This window comes from Hylaeus volcanicus, chromosome 8, assembly GCF_026283585.1.
Source record: "Hylaeus volcanicus isolate JK05 chromosome 8, UHH_iyHylVolc1.0_haploid, whole genome shotgun sequence".
Lineage (NCBI taxonomy): Eukaryota > Metazoa > Arthropoda > Insecta > Hymenoptera > Colletidae > Hylaeus > Hylaeus volcanicus.
Window position 1 is genome coordinate 6,044,788 of NC_071983.1, and position 24,147 is coordinate 6,068,934.

Here is a 24,147-nt window from a genome sequence, read left to right on the forward strand (position 1 = left end):
CTAATTTCTTAGACATTGATAACAGTAATGGAGCGAAATGAATTGTACACAATTTTGTAACGTAACATAAAACATAAAGTATTGCGAATGAATGAATTATTAATAAAACGAAAGAAACTTTTCGGACAACCTAATACAATTATTCGTTCATCTTGACCGACATCCTTGACCGACCACCTGTATCGAAGTATTCGATACAAATTGGAATATCGAAAGGAGGATAACCTAAAGGGCGCCGTGAGCCTTGCCACTAGAGTTCGCAGCGTGCAAGTGTCCTTTGTTTAACGAAGAGATTCCGGTACGAGTCTTACGAGAAGAGCTTTCGTGGCGACTAACCCTCGAGAATTCTCGCATCTCCCATTAAAGATAAGATACCCGAAAGAGTCCAGCACTGCGATGCTGCCGCGCCGGATGGTTGGCGTCAATAATACCAAAGTGACGTAATCCTTTTCGAGGTTCGTTATTGGAGGATGTGTCATCCAATGGGGAGGGGTCGATACGGCAGCTGGGAGGCGCGCGCGGTCTCAAAGTGTGCTCCAGGCACGCGTTTGCGGCCTGTGATGCCAAATTGAGGACGCGACTCTTACAGAATTTCTCCCTCCAATGTACGTACTAACATTAATACACCGAACAACGTGTACGTTGTACGTGAGCTCGACGTCGGACAGGTTCGGGAAATTGAGAGAGAAGGCGAACGCCGAGCCGCCTTTCTTTCTCGCTCTCGACACAGCTGAGGTCTGTGTCAGTGATGGGCAAAACCCTAGGCTTCGATAAATCTGAAGTTTGCCGATATGTTTGTATCTTTTCCTTCTTTGGAAAATGTTCTAAAGAGGAAAGGAGATAGACATATCAGCAAACTTCGGATTTATTCGAAACATAGGGTTTTGTCCATCACTGGCAAACGGAAGACATTTCGGCTGATTAATCGCTGACAATTTACAATCTCGTACTGTAGAGACGAGTATAAACTGTATTCGAGTAATAAATAGTAAAGCGAGTAAACAACCCTTGGCCAAGATCGTATTCTATTTACCGTAGAAATTATTTAGTAAATACTAAACACTTGTTTCGATTGAAAATCGATACTTTTTACACGAATCGAACGCGTCTCTAACTTGCCGGACTCACGTTTCTCGTCTTCTTTCTCGATTCTCCGATGCTGTCCGAAGTATCGTACATGCGTACATGCGTGGCTCGTGTGTGTGTGTACCTGGAGAGGGAAATTCTCTGCGACTCGCGCCTTTAATTTGCCACCCACAGGGCACGCGCTGCGGCATCGCGCGACTCGCCGACGCTAGCGGATGCTAGTAGTCCGCTGCTGGAACCCCGACTGGGCAGGTCCGAGAGCGACGCTTAGAGAGGGACGTACGCGAAAACCACCGACGAGAAACGAGGATCGACGAAGCACGCAGAAGGGAGGGTGGGACATAGCGGGTCCTTTGCGCTGGCGTCAGTTATTCGGCTTGCCGCTTGGTTGTCGGGTGTAGTGCGATCTTACTTCCGAGGACTACGGGCCGTTGACACGTGAAATTTACAAACGAACTTTGATAAACAAATTGATTCGTGTATCGTTTCGTTTAGAATAAAAGAAAGGACCCGACACACCTAGTGCCAGACCGCGTAATCCTGTCCCCTTTGATGCCAATATTTGGACACTCGCATTATTTGGATTAAGATAATGCAATAGTAAGTACGATTGTTTCCTTCTGTATGGTTATTGAACGTCGAGCGTCCGCGGCCGTCGGTACATCGGAAACGCGTCGCCTCTTTCTATTGGCACGATGTTTCGAATCAATTTCGTGCCTCGTTCGTGGTTACATTTTATGGGAAAAATCAAAGAAACGTATCCACGGTAGGTAGTACAGAATTATAGAACGTTTTCGCGAACGAAAAGATAGATTTAGAAAGAGAATCGTTTCTGACGTTTGGTTGGAGAGACGAAACGACGAATTCGGGCGTCAGGGGTGACTCGTGAAGTGTAGTCTAAATATTGCGTAATTCGCGACAGGATTTAACGAGACGCGAGGACATCGGAGGATGCGAAATACATTTCTCGTTACGCGAGACATTCGTTCGGTCCTGCGATCGTTATGGGTCCAGGTATAGTTGGCGTATAGGTCAAGTTCAGGGGTCAATACCTCGTAACCGTTGAATCTCGAATAAAAGTGAATGCCGTAAATGTAGCAATAGCACCGCACCGGCAGATCGATGGAGGTGCCTGCTGCGCTGGTGAACTTGGAAATTTCCCTAGCACACGCGCACTTCCTGCAAACCGTGGTATTTGCGTTCGTTACATACCTTGCCCTTAGAAAATCGTACATTGTTATTAAATCCTATATCTCGCCACGAACTAACCATGAAATTAAAGAATCTCTCGAATACATTCAGAAAAAAATACAGTGGGTGTAGAATGTATTCGTACACCGATCAATTTCCCAAAAAACTTTTCTGTGAGATTGTACTTTCTTAACTTCTTTTTTTACGATCGATGATATTTTACATATTCTTGGAAGTTTCTAAGATATATATATAGTCCAAACAACATTTACTAGTTAATATAATTTATGAAATTGACAAAAAAAAAAAAAAATGCGAAAAGTGGGTAAAAGTATAGAAGCAATAAGTATTTGTACGATTCGTATGACGAACCATTTACAGTAGAGTTTGTAACGTAAACGCATTAGTTTATTGCTCCGTGCGAATTAGAAATCGTCAAGTTTCTAGGAGAGTACTTTTAAGCAGTTGTGCGAATATTTATTGCTTCAACATTTGTATCGATTAATTGTTTTTTTTTCTTGTTAATATCGCAACTTACATAAATAGCTATTTTTTCTTGTAAAATATCTATTCTAGAGATTTCGGAGAATACGTAGAATGTCATTGTTTATAATAAATAAGTTAATAAATTATAATTTTACATAGTTTTTTTTGGAAATTGACCGGTGTACGAACACTTTCTACACCCACTGTATTTGGAAGTAAAGTGCGCTATATCATTGAGGTAATAATAATCGTAAAAGTGAATCCTTTTAGAGGCAAACGTATGTAGACGCGTCATTCCTTGCTAATATTTATCCATCTGACATTTAATTCTGACGAAATTCTCGATTTATATGGTTTGAAAGTTGAAGGCGAACGAGCTTCGACGTTAAAATGATCTTTTTTTTTTTTATCGTGTTTAACGAATTGAAAAGTTGATCGAGCGTTAGATACGCAAAGGTTAACGGATAACTTTAGCAAGAAATTTGCTGTTGGTGTGTTACTTTTCGCGTAGCTCGATGGAAAATTTCACGATCAACGCATCGAATGCCAGACAAATATTTCTTATTAATATTTTCTGCTAAATTGAAATATTATTTAAACTACCGGAGACTGGATAATCAAACATTAATCGTCGTATTTATTTTCGTAGCTTCATAAAAATTCATGAATTTCGTTTAATTTCATTCCCTTTGACGGTTGACTTTCAGGATGAATTTTTTTTAGTTCTTCGGTGAAAAGCACTGTCACCCGTATATGGGTGACGTGGCGATCAACGTGTCAATAACACTGATTTGTTTATATAGCCCTTTCGGTGGTGTAAATATGACATTTTAGAGAATTTGATAAACTTATCATTCTTGACCACTGTACATTTTACTACGTGTTAGTTTCGATGATCACGCTCGCATTACTTGCAAAAGTGTCTCACGTATAGTGTTTGCGTTTCACGTTTCATCGTGAAAAATAGATGAAAATCCGCGATGAGTAGCCACGACCTCGCAAGCAAGACCGTTATACGCGCATAATTGAACTGTACTTAACGTTCGATTAAGTTAATGAAGATGCACAACGTCGGATAAAAGGGAAACGCGATTGCGTTCGATGTGTAAGACACGCCTAATGGATGATATCCTAATTACACGCGTATGATAACGAATTACTTCCATTTCAATAACGAATCGCGCGACTAAGTTCTAAACGATCCCAGTTTGTCGAAATGTAAAACAATTGGTCACCGAGGAAACATAGAAATCAATTACGGAGGATTGGATTCGTGCACGTCGATTAAAATGAAAGCCAATGCCGCGAGGGAACCGAATTTTTCACGATATCGTACGGAGTAGTGCTAAAGGTGAAACGATTGTTTTGAAAATCGTTTAAAATCAAGACGTAAACAATCTATTAAAAGCGAGCGTTCAGGCTACGCGGCGAGGAGAAAAAAAATAATTGGCGAAAGTTATTCGACGCCGAGACCGTGAAAAAAAGAAAAGATGAGGAGGCACAACAAATTTATTAATAAATCGCTCGTGGGAGGAAGGGAGACCTTTAGAATCGATCACGCGAGCCGTGCAACTCGCACGGAGACGACCTGCCGATGGATGCAAATTCCACGGGTAACAAGATACACGACATGATCGTGTTGGTTATTAGGTAATAGTGGATCCCCTGTCGAGGATGCTTCGACCCTGATGAGGCTAATAAAAGTGACATCATTATCGCTCGCGCCACAACGAGCTTTTAACCTACGTGGCTCGCTCTGATTTTCATAATCTGGTTCACATCGTATCGTGCTCTCCCCTATTAGTTGTTAGCTCGCCTCTATGTCGCTATGCGCCGACAAAGTGCGAAGGACGTGGTCGTTCGAATTCTTTTCTTTTCCTTTTTCTTTTTCTCTTTTTCTTCTTCTTCTTCTTTTTTTTTTCTTTTACTCTACATTAACGCAGAAAGAGAATCCGTCCTTTTACGTGGAAGCGTATTAATGTTCTTACTATCCTTGGATGAGGTAAGCATTTAGAGGAGAGCATACACCGTGGAACGAACAAGAGGGTAAAAGGTGTACGTAGCCCCCACCCAAAGGCTGCCTTGGTAAAGTAGACCGACGGAGGTCACACTACACGGCTACGAGCCACGTCAGCTGCAAAGATCTTCTGTATCTCGATAAACCCAAGGCACGTCGCCTACGATCGTACTCCTCTTCCCGCCGCAGTCGAGAATGATCACTCCGAGAGGGAGTCGTTCGGGACTACCACGATTCCCCGACGAATCTTTAAATTTCAATGTCAAACTCCCGACGAACGAGAGATTTTTAGCCGTTAGCCAGTGTCTTTCGCTCTGGACCGCTCTAGACTTAAAAAAATGTTTCTTATCCGGGTCAAACCTCGGGTCCGACGTTCGAGATTCTTGCTCCTTCGCTTGCTGCGATCGAAATTATTCGTTTCGTGGATCCCGCGAATTCTCGCTGAATTCTTGACGAGGTAGTCGAGGGGTGGGAGAGGAGGATTTCGACAAACTGTCGGTCGGTGTCTTTGACTCCGGAATTCTCTAGACTTCGAATGCTTTCTCTAACTGGTTAAGTATCTGGCCTCACGCCCAACATTTCTCTACTTACAGTAGTCCAAAATTGTTCGTTGTGATCGCGAGGAGAATCCGTTCGAACGTTGTCTCTTTCAGACCTGTCGCGGTACGATTTAATTAAATAAATAAAATCGTCGAATTTCCCGCGACTTCTCGATAACTCCAAATCTCGTCGTTTCCTCGTTTCACCTATCTCAGTTCTTCGAATCCTCCGAGAGTTTAATTATTCTTCCCTCGATTCTCGATAAACTTGACAAGATTTCGTTACTCTTTCATCTCGGCCTTCCTGGTCCTTCGGAGCCCTCGCAGAATTTCCCATCTCTCGATAACTTTGAAAGAGTCATTTTTAATCTCCAACTCGGCCATCTTCCTCAGACGTCAACGAGCTATCCTATCCTAACAAAGTCGATATCCGACGGTCTAATTGCCTCGAAGGAAATCCTTCAGAGTACTCGTGACTTCCTACCTCTCGCCCCTTTCGCCCTGGATCCTCGAACAGCCCGCAGGACTTCGCCATTCCCTCCCTCGACCGTCCACCTTGAATATCTGCCTCGGAGCCCGCCGAAAACAGCGATAGGACTACGAACGAACGAAACTCCTGGTTCAGTAACCCGAGTCGCGGATCACTGACACAAGCTCCCTTTTGGTCGGCGAATCCAGTGGAGGACATTTGAATTCATTGAACGTCATCAGGGTATTAGAACTATTTCGATGGCGTCGCTCGTGGGCGTCCGACGCTCTCGAGCGCTTTCGCAACTTGAAACAATTCCGAGCGCGCGGGGAACGAATTGAATTCGAGTACCTGGAAATTGCTCGGTGAAAAGTGGCGTAAGGTCGGCGTGTAAGTACCCGTGATGCGGTAGCGACGTTGTTAATTATTCATAGTCATGAACGCGACGCGTTCCGACTCGTTGATCCCTCCCACCCTCCGTGTAAAGTCTAAACACGATCAATAATCGGCGGATTAATCGGTAATCGGGATCAATGGTTGATTAACAGACCGCGGATATGATCTCATCCGAATCCATACTTTTAGATGTTCGTTCGATGAATTGTGATTTAACGCGTTGATTGGCAGACTAATATTCTTGAAAATGTCTACCGTGTTTCAATTTTGTTTACAGACTACTGGAAACTACGTAATCAAACATTTATGTGGTATTTATATTTTGTGTCGTTATCGAAATTCAAGAATTTCATTGAAATTCATTTTCTTTGACGCTCAACTTTTGGAATCAATGTTGTTTCAGCTCTTCGGTGAAAAGCACTCGTCACCCATGTATGGATGACGCGGCGATCAACGTGTTAAATAACCGGGCTAACCCATAAATAACCATTGCTAATTTCCTTTTATCCGTTCGTCCGGATCGATGCCGATTGAATTTCTCGTCGAGAGATTCCGGTGCCGTGAGAAACGGTAACACGCGGAGGTAACAGCCTGAGCACTGCGCGACGCGGACGTAGCGGTTTTGTTTTTAAAACGGACGTGCTTTTTAGCACCGGCCCGAGATGAATCACCTTTCCGAGGATCGTGAGATGATTCGCGAAGGAATGCTCCCGGATTAGCGACGAAGAAAGAAAAACAGGATCGGTACTGTCGATGCAATGTTTCCAGGGGATTCCCTTGCAAACGTAATCTTTTTTTGGAGAAAGGTAGAGACGCAATCTAGTAATTTAGAGCTTTAGACGTGACTTCTTTTATTTGTATTGTATTACTTTTTCTTTTAGAAATCAATTATACTGAAGTCAATCGACAACGATATTATCGTTCTCCAGTTTTATTCTAAACATCAATTACGCGATATAGGAGCTACAGAAAACGATATATAAATTTGGAGAGACTTTAAAAGAATATATTAGGTTGTCCGAAAAGTTTCTTTCGCTTTATTAATAAGTAATACATGCAAAAATAGTTTATGTTTTATGTTACATTATTGGAGCAACATGAGTGGTGCACATTAATTGTGCACCATTCATGTTGCTCCATCACCGTTACAACATGAACATCTATGAAATCAGATCGTCTGTTCATATAAACACGACCACATCAAATAATCGAGCGGAACTCGCGAAAGAAACTTTCGGGACAACCTAATACTTCAGCTAATGACGATAAACTCGCAAAGCTGCTATCCGAAAATCTGCTAAAAATGGACGCTCGTTTCCCCCTGACCCTACAAATTGATTTGCTCTTGTATTCTCTAATAACCCCTGGAATCGTTGCGTCAGTCGGAACCGGAGAAGCAAGCTATAGACGAAGTGCATGTTAGACGCGTAACGATTTACGAGTTAAACGAGAAGGCTAACTAAAGCGTTCAACCAAGTTTACGGAGTTGAGTTGTGGCCGGAGTTTGGAAACGCGTTGGTGTAGATCGAAGAGGTTCAAGGGCCTTCGAAACAAAAGCTCAGCCCCCCAAAATTACCAGCAACGTTTGAAACAGATGTAGGCACGTAAAATTGTAGCCATAGTTTAAAACAAACCGAAGAGATCCAGAAGCTGGTAGAAAAACACCAGTTGTTTACATTCGCTCGATGTACTAAATATTCATATACGCGTGTAATATTTATTCTATTAATCAGTTATTCGGATCAGCTTCTATACGATCGACGTGATCTATACGTCTCATTTTATTACTCGACTTATGATTTTATCCGAAAGAATAATCCTCGATCCGACATCTTCATTTGGATAAGAACTTTGCTCGCTCGCGGTTTGACGAAGGAAAGAAAGCTTATTCCATGATTTTCATTAATTTTTTGCGTGTGTCGTGCGATAAAGAACACTATGTTGCTTATCGGTGGCCGCAATAGTCCTCTTCTGTCGCGTCGATGACAGAGGGGGATCCTCGCCGACTGCGAATCGCTGGTTAAATTTTCGCTGCACTCACGGGCAATCGAGCGACGGAAATGGGTTTAACAATGACTGCGGAGACGATCCGGTTGCATAGGTAGCCTTGACAGTGATAAATAGATACCGCAGTTAGTGTTGTCCCTCGGCTTGGACAGCCGTCAAGAAATTTTACAACTCCCGTACGTTTTTCCACGCGGAGAAACCGCGGACCGTTTTTGAAATCGTTCCAAAACGGCGACGGATTTCCCACCCGGATCGTTCGTTTAGCCGTCGAACAATTACCGTCGACGGAATCAACCATTTCGTCTGAACTCGAACCGCTTGCTTCACTGAATCGTGTTTGGAGGACACCGATGATGGGAGCAGCAGAAGTCGCGAATGTTTAATTGCCATCGACCAAGGACGACCCCTTTGGGTCAAGGAAGCCGCGATTCACGGAATTGCTATACCAAGTATCGTGCCAAACGGGCGACATTAGGTTGTCGGCTCAGCGGCGACCAATCTCGCGGTTCTAATCTTTTAGCTGCGAAGGAAGAGTCCAGTCGTCGCTCGGTTTCAACATTCGTCGAAAGACACCGTCGTTACCATTATGATAGAAAGTGTGCAACGCCACCGATACGTGCGTACCCACACTTTCGAAGCAACAATTTTTTAATAGAACCACGTCCCAGTAATTTGTTCGATTAGCAGAAAGTGCCGCGTCAGACCTCGTCGTACGAACGCACGAGCGATTAATTCATTTCCTTACAATTTCATTGAATTTTCCGCGGTACTGCGCATATAATATCCCTTTCGGCGCATTTGTCATCTAACGACACGATAAACGCGCGCTAAGAGTTTAAAGAGTCGCTGAAACGAATGACGGGATAAATTGTTCGCGGAATGTGACGCAACGCGGTAAAATGTCGGTAATCGCGTTTTGCTTCCAGAACAAGGAGCAGGGGGGAGGGAGGGAGGGAGGGAATGTCCATTTAAAAAAAAAAACCGGTGTCACGAGTAACCCAGACATTGCACGTTCATGTTTATATTTATGAAGCCTGCGCACGATGAATTTATTCGCGACGGAGATACAGTCTCGAAGGTGAAGTTTCCACGTTTTCCCGGGAACGCGTTCGCGCGTATCTGGAAGCAACCCTAATTTTCGTGCGGAGACCGACGCGCGTCCACCGACCGTCCAATGAATCATGTTTCCTGGAGGGCGTTATCGATTACGCGACGAAACGATATTTTCGCTGAGGCCGGTTCGGTCGCTGTACGTTACACGGATGGCACGAACGACCACGACGGGGATCTCCCGTTCATCCCGTGCTTGCGAAAGCTGTCGACCGTGATGGATAACTTTGGCGGTGAGCGATGACCACGGAACACGTAAAAGTCACTGTACGACGGGGTTAACTTTTAATCTATCCATCGCGTTAAGAGTCGTACGGATAGTGGAAGGACGTACGTTCCTCGAGAAGAGACTCTCTCTCTACCTTTCCGCTCGAGTCGTGACGAATACAATTTGATATCGTCGGCGCGTTTACGCGGACTGTTCGTTGCGCCGTCCGAGGAAAGGTAAAGAAATAAGACCAACGAGCACCGGACACCGAGGTCTCTTTGTTCCATTGTTCGAAGCGACACGCGCGCGAGTCAACAACGCGACGCATGGGGGTCCCTAAAGGTGTCTCACCGTGACGTGGTTTCACTTTGTGCCCGCCAGAATTTCGCTTCTTCTTCCTCGTCATTACCACAGTCTGAGGGGTTTGCGTCTCACCTCGATGCGTTCTCTCTCTCTCTCTCTCTCTCTCTCTCTCTCTCTCTCTCTCTCTCTCCGAAGGACCGTGTGTGCACCATGCGCGTGGCTAAGAGGCGCAACCGTAAAGAAGTGCTCTCGACTCGTTTGGATTGCCCGTCGCGCGACCGTTAAGGGCAGAGTGTAGGAGGCGTTATCATGGTAACGCTGATAGCATGACCGTGGAAAGTCGATACGTTCCTCGTTTCGCATTCAGCGGCAAGGGCATGCCCTATCTAGGCGCATACCGAGCCCGTGACCCGTGTTTACTCCCGTTTCGGTAAGCGTTAAGCCCTGTCGTCACCGTCGCTGGTCGTGCCAGGAAGCGCGTTATCAAACAACTGCAATTGCGAGATAAGTAGCCGGGGCAACAGTACACTGGTTTGCGCACACGGAAAACTCCCGACCAATTTTTCTATCAGACACCCGTCGAACCATTTTCTCACGGGCGACGAATTGTTTAATCTGTCCTCGGGATTATATAAATTCGAGAGATCGTCGTCGTCGTCGTCCTCGTGTGTGCGTGTGTGTGTGTGTGCGCGAACCGCGTGACTTCCTGACCGAGATATTTTCGTTCGGGTAAACGAGGGCTAAATTGATCCAAACCGCACGCATTTTGTCCTTTAACCGAATCAAATTACTCTAATCATAATTTAACCTGCTAGCGGCGCGAGCCTGGCGGAAACGAGTCGTGGCGAACGAAAAATGGAACGAGTTCGTGGGATAGCATTTCTTTGTTTTCGAGAGAACGCAACTTGAAAATTGTAAGGATCTCGCGGATTTTTCGCATCGATTTTCGAACTTTTACGAACGGCCGTACGAAAAGGTTTCGCTGCACGTTTTCTGTTTATTCTTTTTTTTTTTTGGAACTTTGGAACCGTTGCGGACACGGGACAATGGTTGCTCGAATTCAGGATACGTCGAACGTGTCGCTTACGACGAGGGGGAGGGGACTTATAATCTGGTTATCGGTGCATATGCGTACCCTCGTGAGTGGTCCCTTTCACGCGCAATCGACCAACGCTCGTTTCTTTCGCGACCAGAGGTTTCGAATGTCCGCACGGTCGCTGCTTTTACCATCGTCTAAATTTTAGACTCTAAAACCTTCGACCTTCGACGCACGAATCGTGTTCTCGCGGCACACGAGGATTCCCTTTTCGTCGAGTATGTCCGTTAGGGCGATCCTTGTTGCAGCAGGCCTCATTCCCGGCGTCGAAATCAAGGATAAAGACGAGAAAATATTAGTAATTCTAATGAAACGGCTCGCCTCGCGGATGACGTTCCCACACTTAGCCGAGATTCAACCGCGATAACAATGAACCTTCGGTGATGCCACAATTGGAGGCGTATCGCGTTTATGGAACAAGAAGTGCGTGATAACGCGATACCAGGTATGGAGCGAAACAGATAGAGAAGTTTAAGAGGGGAATTATAAATTTAAGTTTGGGTATTCGAAAGAGACTCGTGTACTTTTGTATACGTGTACTTGTGGATTTTAAATAATACAGGGTTATCCAAAATAGACTATAGGAAGTATTTTTTAAATGAAATAGATACTCTTTTTAATTTTATTACTTTTTTTTATTTAATTATCAGGTATTATCTGCGACAATTATTTGCGAGAAACGATATCCGTCAAATGACCACCACGACCACGTTTACAGACATCAAATAGAAAATTGTAGTATAGTAATAGTAGTTAAAATTGTCTGTAGATTAGAAATAAAAGAAAGTGACAACAAATAAACATGGCGTTCGATAGATGTTCGCATTCAACATGCCGAAAGTACTTTTGGATAACCCTGTACATTAACCACGTTTTACCTTTTCAGACAATAATAGATCACCATTCCCAGCGCCCTTATGCCTGCCCACCCTCGGTGCCATTTACGCTCATAAATGTCACGACACCAAAGGGTTAACGCGACCAAGTAAAATACCAAGTAAAACGGAATTCCCTTGGCAAGAATTTCCGAGAAATCCGTCCCAAATTTTCCCAACTTCCTATCCCCACCTTTCGTTAGCAGGTTGTCGTAGGTAATGGCGCCACGGATCGTGAGAAGGTCGAGCCGGTAACGTAACACAGTAATCACGTGCGTTATCTGTTAACGAGACCGGATTCCGGAGCGCGTGGTATCAATATCACCGAGTGGTTTCGTCGCCGAAACACGATCGGTTCCAGAAAACGACCCGGCCGCTTTCTCTTAAATTGCTAGGTATCCGAGGATCGTCGCGCATACCAGAGCTAATTCGCTCTGTGAAAGTCAATTATTTAATTTCATCGGGCAACGTTTCACCGATGCATCGGACGCGGCGCCTGTCCGTTTCCCGTAATTTCGTCTCGTTGTGTTTCTTTACTATCCGCTCAGGGGAAAGATTCGTCCGACTCCAGCGTCCAATTAGACGGGAACGTGCGGCGTTCGAAATGATAGATAATCGAAGGATCGTTCGGGTTTATTTCCCGTCGCGCAACGAAAAAGATCGAGGAGCTTTTTCTTGTGTACCTTTCGGTGGAAGATTATAGATTACCCGCCGTTAGAAAGTCGCGTTCGTCGAATGAAAGGCTTCCGGTGGTCGTCGTGTTTGCCATTATTTGATAGACGCTGTGTGCTCGAGAACGGACTACTCGAGATACGGGGTACTTCCAATATCGGAGACATTGACGTTTCCGCAAACATGGGGATACGCTTCCAGACGGTTATCTTTCGTTTGCCTTCGACGGGTTGTACGCCAACCATTTGCCACTTGAAAGTGTCAGGGTTTCTTTCAATGACAAAGTCTTATTGTCTTATCTGCAGCAACCCGCATTATTATCCAAACTAAGTTTTCAAACTCGGAACCTTTCGGATTTCCTCGTTATCTTCCGGTGCTATCCGAAGCGTTAAATTTCCAAAACTCGGGACTCGTCCCTGTTACTCGAAAACTGTTAGCAAAATCCCGAGCGCTCTCTCTCTCTCTCGCGAGTGGACGAAATATTCATAACTTAAAGCTCGGGATTTCGATAACACTTCTACGCTACGGAGCTGCGACTCCTTATACAGTCTTCGTGTTTCGAATAAAGCATACCGAACAATGACGTCAGGCATCGGTGGCCATGGCGCAACGGGGCAGACGAGTCGAATTTCACGACCCACAGAGATAATCGCCGCGTTCTTCTTCTTGTATACCTTGCACGACGATCTCGATTAAATAAACTCCGTGTTATGCCCGGGTCGTTATAAAAGTTGTGCACAGTTAAGGTCAGTGGGTCGGCGTCGTATCAAATGAAATATACGAATACCAGTCTGACCGAATTGCACGAAGGACGTAGACGCGTTAATAATGCATGCGGCACACATAGTCCCACCGCGTACCCTGTAAATCTTGTCAATGGCGTCTGACGCGTCCGTGACTGGGGCGGCATGTTTCCCTTATTCTTCTGCAATTAATTTTTCTTTCTCTCTCTCTCTATTTTTCTCTTCGATTGCATTCGCTCACGACTACCGCAGCATTCGATTCCTTTGATCCGTCGCGACCGGTATTGAATATCCGCCGGCGATTCATCTCGTGGAAAACCGCAACCGGTCGATGCTCTTTTGGGGGATCGACGTTGACATCGTTTCGCGCAAAGCCTCGAGGATCGCGTTCGTTTTTGACGGACTTCCGAGAGATACCTGGCCATTCGTGGAAATTAAACGCGAATCGTTCGATCGCAACGCCCTTAATTGGTCCATTCAGAGGCACGTTATTTGGTTTTGTATCGTTTTCGAGGTAAAAGAATGGCAATTATAGAGAACAGGTACGTCCTTCGCCGATTTCGATGAGTTTTAAATATCAGGTCGTCCCGAAAGTTTCTTTCGCGAGTTGCGCTCAATTATTTGACGTGGTCGTGTTTATATAAATAGACGATCTACAACCCCCCTCCCCCACCCCGCTATAAATACCGCATCGTTTCAGAATATTTCTTTCGCGAACGGGGCACGTTACGAATACTCAGGTATGCGTCAGGCTCGTCGAAGATCACCTGCGCACGGTTGTTCACGCGGAAGCCGGAAAATGACGTAACACGGATTCCACGCGATCAGCTCGAGGGGTTAAAAAAGCAATTGAGAACGCGAACGAGCCTCGCGGAAAACGAGCGAAGGGGGGTAAAACCCTCTTTTTCCGCGCGCGTAATGAAAACAACCGGGAATCCGTTTCGTTAATGTAAATTTCGCCTCCGTCTACGGTGATAAAAACGAGGCGTAAAAAAGTGACGGGGCGCCTCTTAACTCGTACCTGGGACATTATCGCCGGCGCTTCGCCGTATCGGAAAACCGGTTGAGAGCCTAACGTTCTGTAACTTGTCGAGTGGCCACCTACTACGTGTGCCGCTCTTCATTACGCGCGCTCCAACGATAACAAGCTTGGACCGCGTTGCGTTAGATACCTTCAGGGTCGAAACGATGGAACCCTTTCGATAAAGGTGCGGTGGTTTCACGGTGCATTTACGCCGAACTCGTCGAACGTCAGGAATAATTTGTCGCACGACCGTGATTTCTGGCCTCGATGGTGCTTCGGCGCAATTACGTTTCCTCGGGTAGCTGGAAGTACACATCCGATCGGTATCTCGGCGAAATTGAAGGAAACGGACATGTTGCGACTTATGCGACACTTGCAGCCATACGAGATAAGCTTTCGTCTCTGTAATTTTTCTGGCGTTGCTCCTGCGATTTTCTTGTACGTAGAATTCAAACTTATTGAAAAGACTCGTTTATTACACTCGTAATCCAATTACTCCATAACTAACGTGTACTGTAGCGGTGCTTTGCTGCTTTAGAGTCGAACCAGGCTCTTCTAAAATCCATCTCCGCTTAGTTAAACGATAACAACCTCCATTCGTTTTGGTGTCTATGCCTTAGCATTTAGAGTCCATTACGAGCATCAGGCGTCCGTGTCTCTTCCGTTCATCGAAATTGCCGGCATTCACGACGCGCACGCACTTTTATTACGAAATTACCACCGTATTCGTAGTAATTCTTCAATGACACCATCGGTAATAGTTGCGTGCAAGAGGGAAATTGGGATATCCGATGGTATCCAACGGCGGCGCGGGAATCCGAGAGAAATCTCATTTCGAATGCCAACGCGCGCAACGAACAAAAACAAATGGATATCCAGGAAACAAAGTGGCAAGGTTAATCGAATAAGCCGAACGCGCGGCGATTAAACGGTCGATTTACCAACCGCGGGAATAAAAAAGAGGCTCCTGTGTTCGAAGGCCCGTGAAATGACGTCAGCAATATCAAGAGCAGAACTGCTCAAGATTGAAAATGCGCTTGCATCGTCGAGATGTTCGTCGGAGATTACGAAACGTTGAAGTGCGCGTCGCATCATAAACGCGGTCATTTCTATTCGTTCGTGTTCGCGCCAACTATTTCCATTCGGCGTCGAATCCTTTTCCAGTGTCGACTTAGAAACGTAGAGGAGGTGGGTGGATTTTATTGTCGGTGGTTCAACGTGCTCGACCAACCGTCACTCCATTCTAACGATTCTTGCAGAGCACACAATGAGGTATCTACCAGCGTCGAGTTCTTTTTTTGATCGTTCGATTGGTACTCGAACAATGCTGGCTTCCGCGGAAACTGCGCGCCAGAACGGAAACGGTTCTGTCGACAACGCCATAAACTGTGTACGCGTGGATAACACTTTTCGTAACTATTAGAGCAATCCGAACAGGCTGCGAAAGACAATTTTTCATTGACACGTTTGAACTTCTGTATCCGTTTGTATCGATACAGATATTGATACAAACTCTTCTTGTTTAGCAACTGTTGAAGCAACAAGGATTCTTTATTTAGAGCTCGAGCCTGTTTCTTTATTTTTTAGATGAAATCGAAGAAGAGATACTGGAGAGACTTGCTCCAGTTGCCTAATCGGCAAGTAACATCTCTTTTCGCGACAGTAGCTCTTTGATTTTAAACAATCGGTGGACTCAGAGTGTACCAGCTTCAAATCAAGATAAATACATTTTTTTTTCGATATCGAATACCTAATTATTACGGCACGAATTCACTCTTCCATCGTATTCGCTGTTTGTAACATTGAAAACAGCGTTACCTTTGCGGCGGCACGAATTTGCACGTATCAAACGAGGGATATCCGAGTCGTTGGCTCGCGAGTTAAATTTATCAGCTCCGAGCGTCGTGAAATTTCAATTACGGCGAATTGTACATTGCGGAAATCGAGCACTCCGCTCGACGATTCGTGTAGCTTTCCTCGATACGGGACGCTTTCTTCGCGAAACGTTGCAGTGGCCTGGATGGGATCGATTCGAAAATCCTTCAAAACGAAAAGTTAAACACGGATGCTCTTTCGTCCCTTCGAGCAGCGCGCGTCACGCTTTTGTTCGGCTTTTTACGCAACGGGGACAAAGGGAGTCTAGTTCTTTGTGACCTCCGATCTCTTTCCACGGGCAAAGTGGATTATGTGCGGGCTTTGAATTTGGGACACGCCTGAAAAATTTCATACACCATCGGGACGCTCTTTGAGGCATTAAAAGATACACGTTCGGGAGCCTGATTGCATTCGAATTATTTGGCGATATAAAACACGAATGATCGCTTCTCAGAATCTTAACGAGCATTTGGTACTCCACGAAACGCAACAGATCCTTCGTGAGTCCTTAATACGTCGATCGCCACGTCATCCATATGTGGGTGACAGTGTTTTTCACTCAAGAACTAAAATGATTAATTCCGAAACGTTAGACATCGAAGGAGACGAATTTCAATGAAATTTACGAATTTCCATGTAGTTACAAAAATGAATACCGCGATGAATGTTTGATTTCGTAGACTCCGATAGTCTAAATGCTATTTAATCTTAGCAGAAATTGCCAAGAATATTCGTTTGGCAGTCAACGTGTTAATACGTTCGATGAAATTTCCCGCGCGCATTCGGAGTTCGCGGATCATCTGGGAACGCGGTCGAGCGAAATTCTCGAATCAACAGGAAAGAAACGAAGACAGCCAGTGGGCCACGGGCGTTATAAAATGAGTGTATTATCACGTAAACGGATACGCCACGGAACCGTTACAGTAACTTGCGCTGAAGATATACGTACGTACCGGGTACAAGTTGCGCTAACTAGTGCGCCCGCGTTTCCACGAGACCGATAACTTCGACGATCGGACGTATCCGATCTGGTTTCGCTTTTTCTGAAAATTGTACCAACCATATAATTCGTGATTGCAGCCTCGCCGACCTTTAACGAAACCTTTTCTATCCACGACGTACAGCGGGGTGTAGAATGTGTTCGTACACCGATCAATTTCCCAAAAAACTATGTGAAATTGTAGTTTTCTTAACTTCTTTTTTTTATAATCAATGGTATTTTACGTATTCTCGGAGTCTCTAGATAGATATAGTCCAAACAACATTTACTAGTCGATATAATTTGTGAAATTAACAAAAAAAATGTGAAAAGTGGGTAAAAGTATAGAAGCAATGAGTATTTGTACGATTCTTATGACGAACCGTTTACAGTAGAGTTTGTAACGTAAACGCATTAGTTTATTGCTCCGTGCGAATTAGAAAACATCAAATTTCTAAGAAATTTCTAGGAGAGTACTTTTAAGCAGTTGTGCGAATACTTATTGCTTCAACATTTGTATCGATTAATTGTTTTTTTTTCTTGTTAATATCGCAACTTACATAAATAGCTATTTCTTTTTGTAAAATATCTATTCTAGAGATTTCGGAGAATACGTAGAATGTCATTGTTTATAATAAATAAGTTAATAAAATATAATTTTACGTAGTTTTTTTGGAAATTGACCGGTGTACGAACACTTTCTACACCCACTGTACATGGAAATAGAAAATATAAAGAAAATATCGAAACAGAGGTACTCTATATCTAGTACGTCCACTTACAGAAGCTTCTATGACTCCTCAACTCTGCCTATGTAATTTCTTTGGATTGATTATCTTTGTTATAACGATCGCAAAGCAAGCCTAGACTTAAATCTCGTTAAGCCGCGAATCGTAACGGATCCAGCAGTCTTTCGCGAGTTACTAAAACTGTAAATCGATCAAAGTTACAGTTGGAACGCCGAGATTCGGGGATTCGTGCGACAATACGGTGAAAAAGCGAACGCTGCACGAGAATTACTTGCTGGATCCTTCGTTTTCGAGACAAACGATTCCGAAAGTTAGTCGGCGTTAACTGAAGCGAAAACACGCTGCGAGGGCAAGGCAGTGCTCGAACGAGATCCAGTTATACTCGGGCTGTGTTAAAGATACGCTCTGTAAGCAAGAAACATAATCACAAAGAGCCAGAGGTATTACTGTTACAAAAGTTAAGGTCGCCGTAACACGGCGCTACTGAAATATTACGCAAACCCGTGCTATCCTGCGAGAAGTCCAGGCAACGTTAAAACAGCAACGCTACTTTGTGCAAGTAAAACCGAATTCTTGAACGAGAGACACAAACGCGTGAACGAACGTTAACTCTCCGTTGCTTCGCACTTTTACTCGAACTTTTGTAAGTTAATTGTTCGAAATACCAGAATATATTTGAGAGTAAAGAGAGGAGCCGGAGTAATTTATCTATAATAATCGATTCTCTATTTCAACGATTGTCTGAAAAATGTTGAAATGGAATAAAAATTGAAACCACGTAATTTAGATAAACTTCCCCTTGGAGGAGACATCCGAGTCGAATTAAGCGACAAGCAGACGATTGAACGTCTTCGATTACTTGTCTTTATTCTGCAACGGAGGGTTAACTGGTCATTCTTTACCGTTCAACGACACGATTCCCAGCAAAGGTGTCCGCTTCGTCCAGCAAACCGATAGACACAGGGCGTTAAAGCAGTCGATATTACTCGGCGGAAACTAGTGTCTCGGGTTACCTTCCGAATTACCTGCTGACAACAATCTCGTTAGAGTTCGTCTTCGCCGTAAACCGCGCTCAATCCCCTCGCGGTTGTGTGTTTCTTAACGCGTTTACGAAGCCGCGTGCCGTTTCGCACACACTCAGAACGCGAAATTGTTTGAAATGTTTCCAGATGTTTTGGCAAAGAATCTACCTTGCTCTGGGACTGTTCGGTGTCCAGTTGCTCCTGACGAACGCAGACAACGGCGTGCACATTTTGTCAAAGTACCATCAACTGATCACCTCGACTACCCTCAACTGGCTGCCGCGTGCGCACTATGATTCGTCGAGGGAAATAGTCGTCGGTGGCTTCGAGTCAGTGGACTCGGAGGGTACGTATAAACTAAAGGCAAATGAAACAGAACAGAGATAAAAGTGGAGGCGTATACGACTCTGTTGCGAGGCACGACCGGGTGTCGTCCGTGTCCTTTTGGAAGACTGGACACGCGACGTCAGCGGTAACACGGGTTACCACTTAAAGGCTGACCGCTTCTCATTTTCTCTCATCCGATCGATCAAAATCAGGTCCCATGAAAGTCACCGACACGGTTTTCACCGTGAAAAAAAAAAAGAACATTCATCGTTTGCTCGGAAAAAAATGATTAAAAATACACCCACTTACCGCGCGCGGACTGTGGTATCGGAGTCTTAATAAAGTCAACGTACTTTGATGCTTGGCAAATTGTTCCCGCGAAAGGATGAGTTTCAGCCGCGTCAGCAATTCTTTATTCATTGACGATGGACACGAAAAGTTTGGGCGAACCGACCTCTGCTAGGTTGTACACCCACGTGCATCAATGAATAAACGATTACTTGCGTAACGAAACAATCGTCTCGTCTTGTAACTCGATAGCCGATGCAACAATTTGTTAATACGATAGACAGAGTCCGCGAAGCTCCCAAAAGGACACAGCTGAATTTCGCGTTTGAAAAGAAACCGGAAACCTAAATCTGTCGTGGTTCAACTCGATACTCGCATCGGTAACACCTTATTATACAAAGAGTCAGCGATCGAATTCGCTTCGTTATCATTCACGGGACACCGACTCACCTTCTAGCTCAAAGGTATCTTCCGCTGTGGAACTCGAGGAAAAAGACGCTTCCTTTATTTAGACGGTACATTCGTTTGCAGCGTTCTTTTCCTGATAAATTGTATCAAACGAACGCGTAAAATTCGCAGTCTAGTCGTGATTCATTTATCGTCTTTGCAATTGTCGCGCGAAGAACGGCGTGTCTACGGTCGAGACGATAAAGGGAAGCACAGAGAGAAAGTCTGAAGCAACGACTATGTAAAGGAAACTAGCGAACATTTGCAGAAAAGAGTGTTTTCATTCTCGTTGAATGTCTGGAGTGGATGTCTCCCTGCAGTTGTTTCGCTTCCTCCGAACCTGACGTCGTTCTCGATAATTGTAAATGTCGCGTTTTGCAGACGAGTCGTACAACAAAGCGTTGTACGTGTGCCGTGTGCTGCACACCACCGTTTGGGTGGCTGGAAGCCAGAGAGGCGACGAGAAACGATGCACCGTCACGATTCACGGGAACGTGCAGTCGTACGACAAATACGAATTGTTGGAGAACGTCGACAATGCCGCCCGCGTCAACTGGGAACACTGGGACAAATACAAGCCGACTCCCATAGGAGCCGTTGCTACGGAAAAGATGTTCGTGGCGCGCCACGTGGTTCACAATGACGAGGAGACGGGCATCGCGCCGAGGTACACCCATTATATCGGAACCTTGAATTCAAACGACAATCTTGGGACCATCAGCTACGTGAGAGACGTAAGTAATTGCTGCGCGCGATATTTCGTTGCTTACTGCGTGGAAACGGGGGTTTTTTTAACGCGTTTCCTAAGAGATTAACTCTTTGGGGCACGGTGGGATTAAGAGTGGCCCACCTTTCTCATGGACCGTAACGTATGGTGGGGTCAAAATTTAAAACATTTTTAAATTTTGAAAATTTGACCCACCTCGAAATTTTGCGATAGCTGCATGTGTATAGGTGCGATACCTTTATGAATAAAAATATAACAATTTTGTTTGATTTAAAACGCGATAAAATTTCTGTGCAACGTGGGTCTATTTTGTGACCCGAATTCCTGTGCCGCAAAGAGTTAATGGTTGCTTGCTTTTAACGTACTCGAGGTAAGTACACCGATCAACCCCCAGTTATTAACAAACAAAACTTCGGCAGAACTACAAACTACAACTAAGAGCTACAAACTTTTAACGAGCTGAGGAGATAATTGTTCAACAGGAAAAGAAACTGTGTTCGATGGAAAAAACAAACTATGTATTTTTGTACTAGGATGGTACCGAGGCAACCGTAAAATACGGCGACGTTCTCGTCGAAACTGAACCGATATACTACGATTTGACGAGAGTAAAATTAACCTGGCCTAAGAAGCGCGTGATTAAACGCATCCCCCATATACTCGGGGAGGCGACGATTTCCAATAACGGACCGGAAGCTGCGAACATGGGCCAAGCTTTTGGATACACGTATGAATATTCCGCATACTGGGGACAAGGGCACGCTATCTTGAAAGGCCTAAATACATCTATTACATTGACGAATGGAACAGTCCTACCGAAAATAGTTTGGGGCTTGATGGAGACAAATAATCGCACCGATGTATACACGTGAGTATATGAATATAAATATGGAGCTGAATTTCTTATTATTTCTAATTCCGTCATCTGCGATAGGGTGGAGGTATTCCTGGAACCTGGTACGGGAATCAATGTTACTCTGAAAGCCAATTACACCGACATGGACGTACCCTACTCTGGAACATTAATTTCCCATTACGAGGACGGCGAAACGAAATCCCGCGTGATCAACGGGATTCGTCGAGAAGAAACTATGTTCGACGTGAAACCAGAATTCGGACCTATTTACTTTTTAAGCAATTATAGTTTAGTTCCTACCACTACCGTACCGCCCACTACCCCAGTACCGATTACCACTCCGATGTCTCAAGACTTGAGCAAGGACTCGCCTAGACGATACATGGATAACGAGGATCACGACGAGAACATGATAATACCTCCGAAGAAGTCAGACATGTCTAATATGCAAAGCGACGACGGTGGACCGTTGTCGCTTAAAAACAAGGTAGACGTTTCGCACTCCGGAACGTGTTTACACAGATTAAACATGATACTTATACCGTTATTAACGATTATCGTCCATAGAAACACGTGAAAATACGACTAAAAAGATCCTAAATCCTAAGTTGCAATAGTAATATATTCGTAGAACAATATTGAAGAAAAATTACGAAAAAAAAAGAAAAAAAAAAATGAAATGAAAACGAGATGTTGCTGTAATTTCGTACATAGTAATTATGGCACGAAATAAAGCTCCTTGGTTAAATCGCTGATTGTCAGGCTGTGAAATCAGCACTGACATATGCTTGCCTTTCGAGAAAACTTGATATTTAATATATATATATATATGTATATATACATAAAAATATATATATATATACACGTTTAGGATAGCAAAGAAATACCTTAATAATGAGCTAGTCTCATGACAATGTTGAGTACAAGCGATTGCAGCCAATGTAAATGTTAACAGAAGAATTGTTAACATTACCTCTATTGTTGAATAACTGAATGTAACTATATCACATTCCGTCTTTACTAATTCTGCTGTGAACGGTTTTTCCAGCTAACTATTTTATGCCTTCGCAAAGTGTAATTCTAGATCTTCTAGAAGACTTTAAAAGCTTGAAAATGATGATATCTTCTTTGAGAAACGTATTCAAAGAGAGTTATAATTACTGCAGGTATTATCTCGGGCAAATAGCTTATAATGAAAGCGAAAATGAAAATGAAGGATAAAGATGTGCGAGTTGATGCAGCTATGATATATTTTTGAGATTGCAGTATAATTTTAGAAAATTGTAAGATTTATAAAGGTGTAGCAAGTAAGAATACGTAGAGTACAGGTGGATGGGTACAAGTATTTTTCAAAACTATTTTAATATCATTTATGCGAACCGATGTAAATTTTTGATAGGATTTGCCATGTAGTAATAATAATAATAGTAAAAACAGAACAGTCTCAAGTATAAGCCACATTCCTAAACTACTGAAAGTAGTTTGTTTTCAATTAAGTACAGTGTTTTTTTGTGTACCCATCTGTCTCCCATGTAAAGTGATAGGGCTTGCAGATTCCTAGAAGATTATTAATAACGAAATTATAACGGCAAAGGAATGCAGTATTTTAATTTGTATAGATATGTTAATAATTTGTAAGGTACATTTCTTTGATAGGTGAAAGAGAAATATGGACTTATTTAATTCTGTCTAATTTAAACGATTTTAGTTAAAAGCATAACTAAGAAAATATTTTCGTATATTCTTGTATTTCTGATCATTTTTACTTCAACTATTGGTATGTATATAACATGTTTCTACATTCTAACTAGGAGTAATTATTGTAAACTTATTTAATCGTTTATAGTTTTTCCTAACGATGGTAATAACATTATATAATTATCATATTTTAATATATCGTAGTATCAATAGAAGTAATATAAAACATTCATTTTGAACACAAACAGATGTCCATGAGTTTCTAACAACATTTATCAAAGTAAGCCTAATCACAACATTGTGATATTCAGTAAAATTTTACGTAGACATAAAAGAATATGACGTATTCTGTTAAATAATTTGTTAATTATCATAAAAAGCAATAATTTGTTGCGAGATTGGGACATGCGAGTTTTAGAATGTTGTGTGTTTAAATGAAACAGAAGCAAACGTAGGTAGAAGATGCAAGATACGATATGATGTTTAATATTGTGAGCAATATTTTCTCATTGTGAATAAAGTGATGTGATGGACGTGGCCCAAAATAATTGAATAGTAAGTTTCCAGGATAAAATTACGAAAAAAACGAAGGAAGATGCAGAAAAATCTATATTTGGAAAGTAATAATTACTGCTTATCTTTTAGTTGCTTCTTCATTCTCCTGTATACCTTCGAGAAGATATTAATAAATACTACAATGCAAACAAGTGAATTTAGTAATGCCAAGGACTATTCATAGCTTCTACTACTGTCTGCATCGGGAAAAAATATATTATTTGTGAAGAATCTACTATGCTGTACATTATCGTGTAAATATAAGTGCTATATATATATACATGTAAAAATGTATTCAATCTTCAATAATTTATGAATTCATGATATAATATTTTTTATGTTAAACAATGTATACTACATTGTTACTTTTCTTAAATAAAATTATTTCTTCATATCCCCCAA

General features: G+C 43.2%; 2 protein-coding genes across 3 annotated transcripts in view; one reads left to right on the forward strand and one right to left on the reverse strand.

Annotated features, from left to right (window-relative positions):
• Positions 1–24,147, reverse strand: part of LOC128881138 (mitoguardin) — a 33,858-nt gene that overhangs the window by 8,458 nt on the left and 1,253 nt on the right. The gene's annotated exons all lie outside the window — the stretch shown is intronic.
• Positions 1,319–24,074, forward strand: LOC128881142 (protein unzipped). 2 transcript variants are annotated; one of them, XR_008458005.1, is made up of 6 exons: positions 1,319–1,686; positions 18,995–19,193; positions 20,291–20,643; positions 21,170–21,504; positions 21,571–23,745; positions 23,836–24,074. XR_008458005.1 is itself a non-coding variant. In XM_054131903.1 (5 exons), the coding sequence occupies exons 2-5, from the start codon at positions 18,995–18,997 to the stop codon at positions 22,067–22,069; spliced, it is 1,386 nt and encodes a 461-aa protein (XP_053987878.1). In that variant the 5' UTR covers positions 1,319–1,686; the 3' UTR covers positions 22,070–24,074. The 2 variants fall into 2 exon arrangements, 1 of the variants encoding a protein (XP_053987878.1); XM_054131903.1 differs by having other exon boundaries at positions 21,571–24,074.

Excerpts from the sequence above, each read along its gene's own strand:
- LOC128881142 (XM_054131903.1), top strand. The coding sequence starts at position 18,995 with ATGTTTTGGCAAAGAATCTACCTTGCTCTGGGACTGTTCGGTGTCCAG. Across the intron at positions 19,194-20,290 it reads CGAGTCAGTGGACTCGGAGG|ACGAGTCGTACAACAAAGCG; the intron begins GTACGTATAAAC and ends CGCGTTTTGCAG. Across the intron at positions 20,644-21,169 it reads CCATCAGCTACGTGAGAGAC|GATGGTACCGAGGCAACCGT; the intron begins GTAAGTAATTGC and ends TTTTTGTACTAG.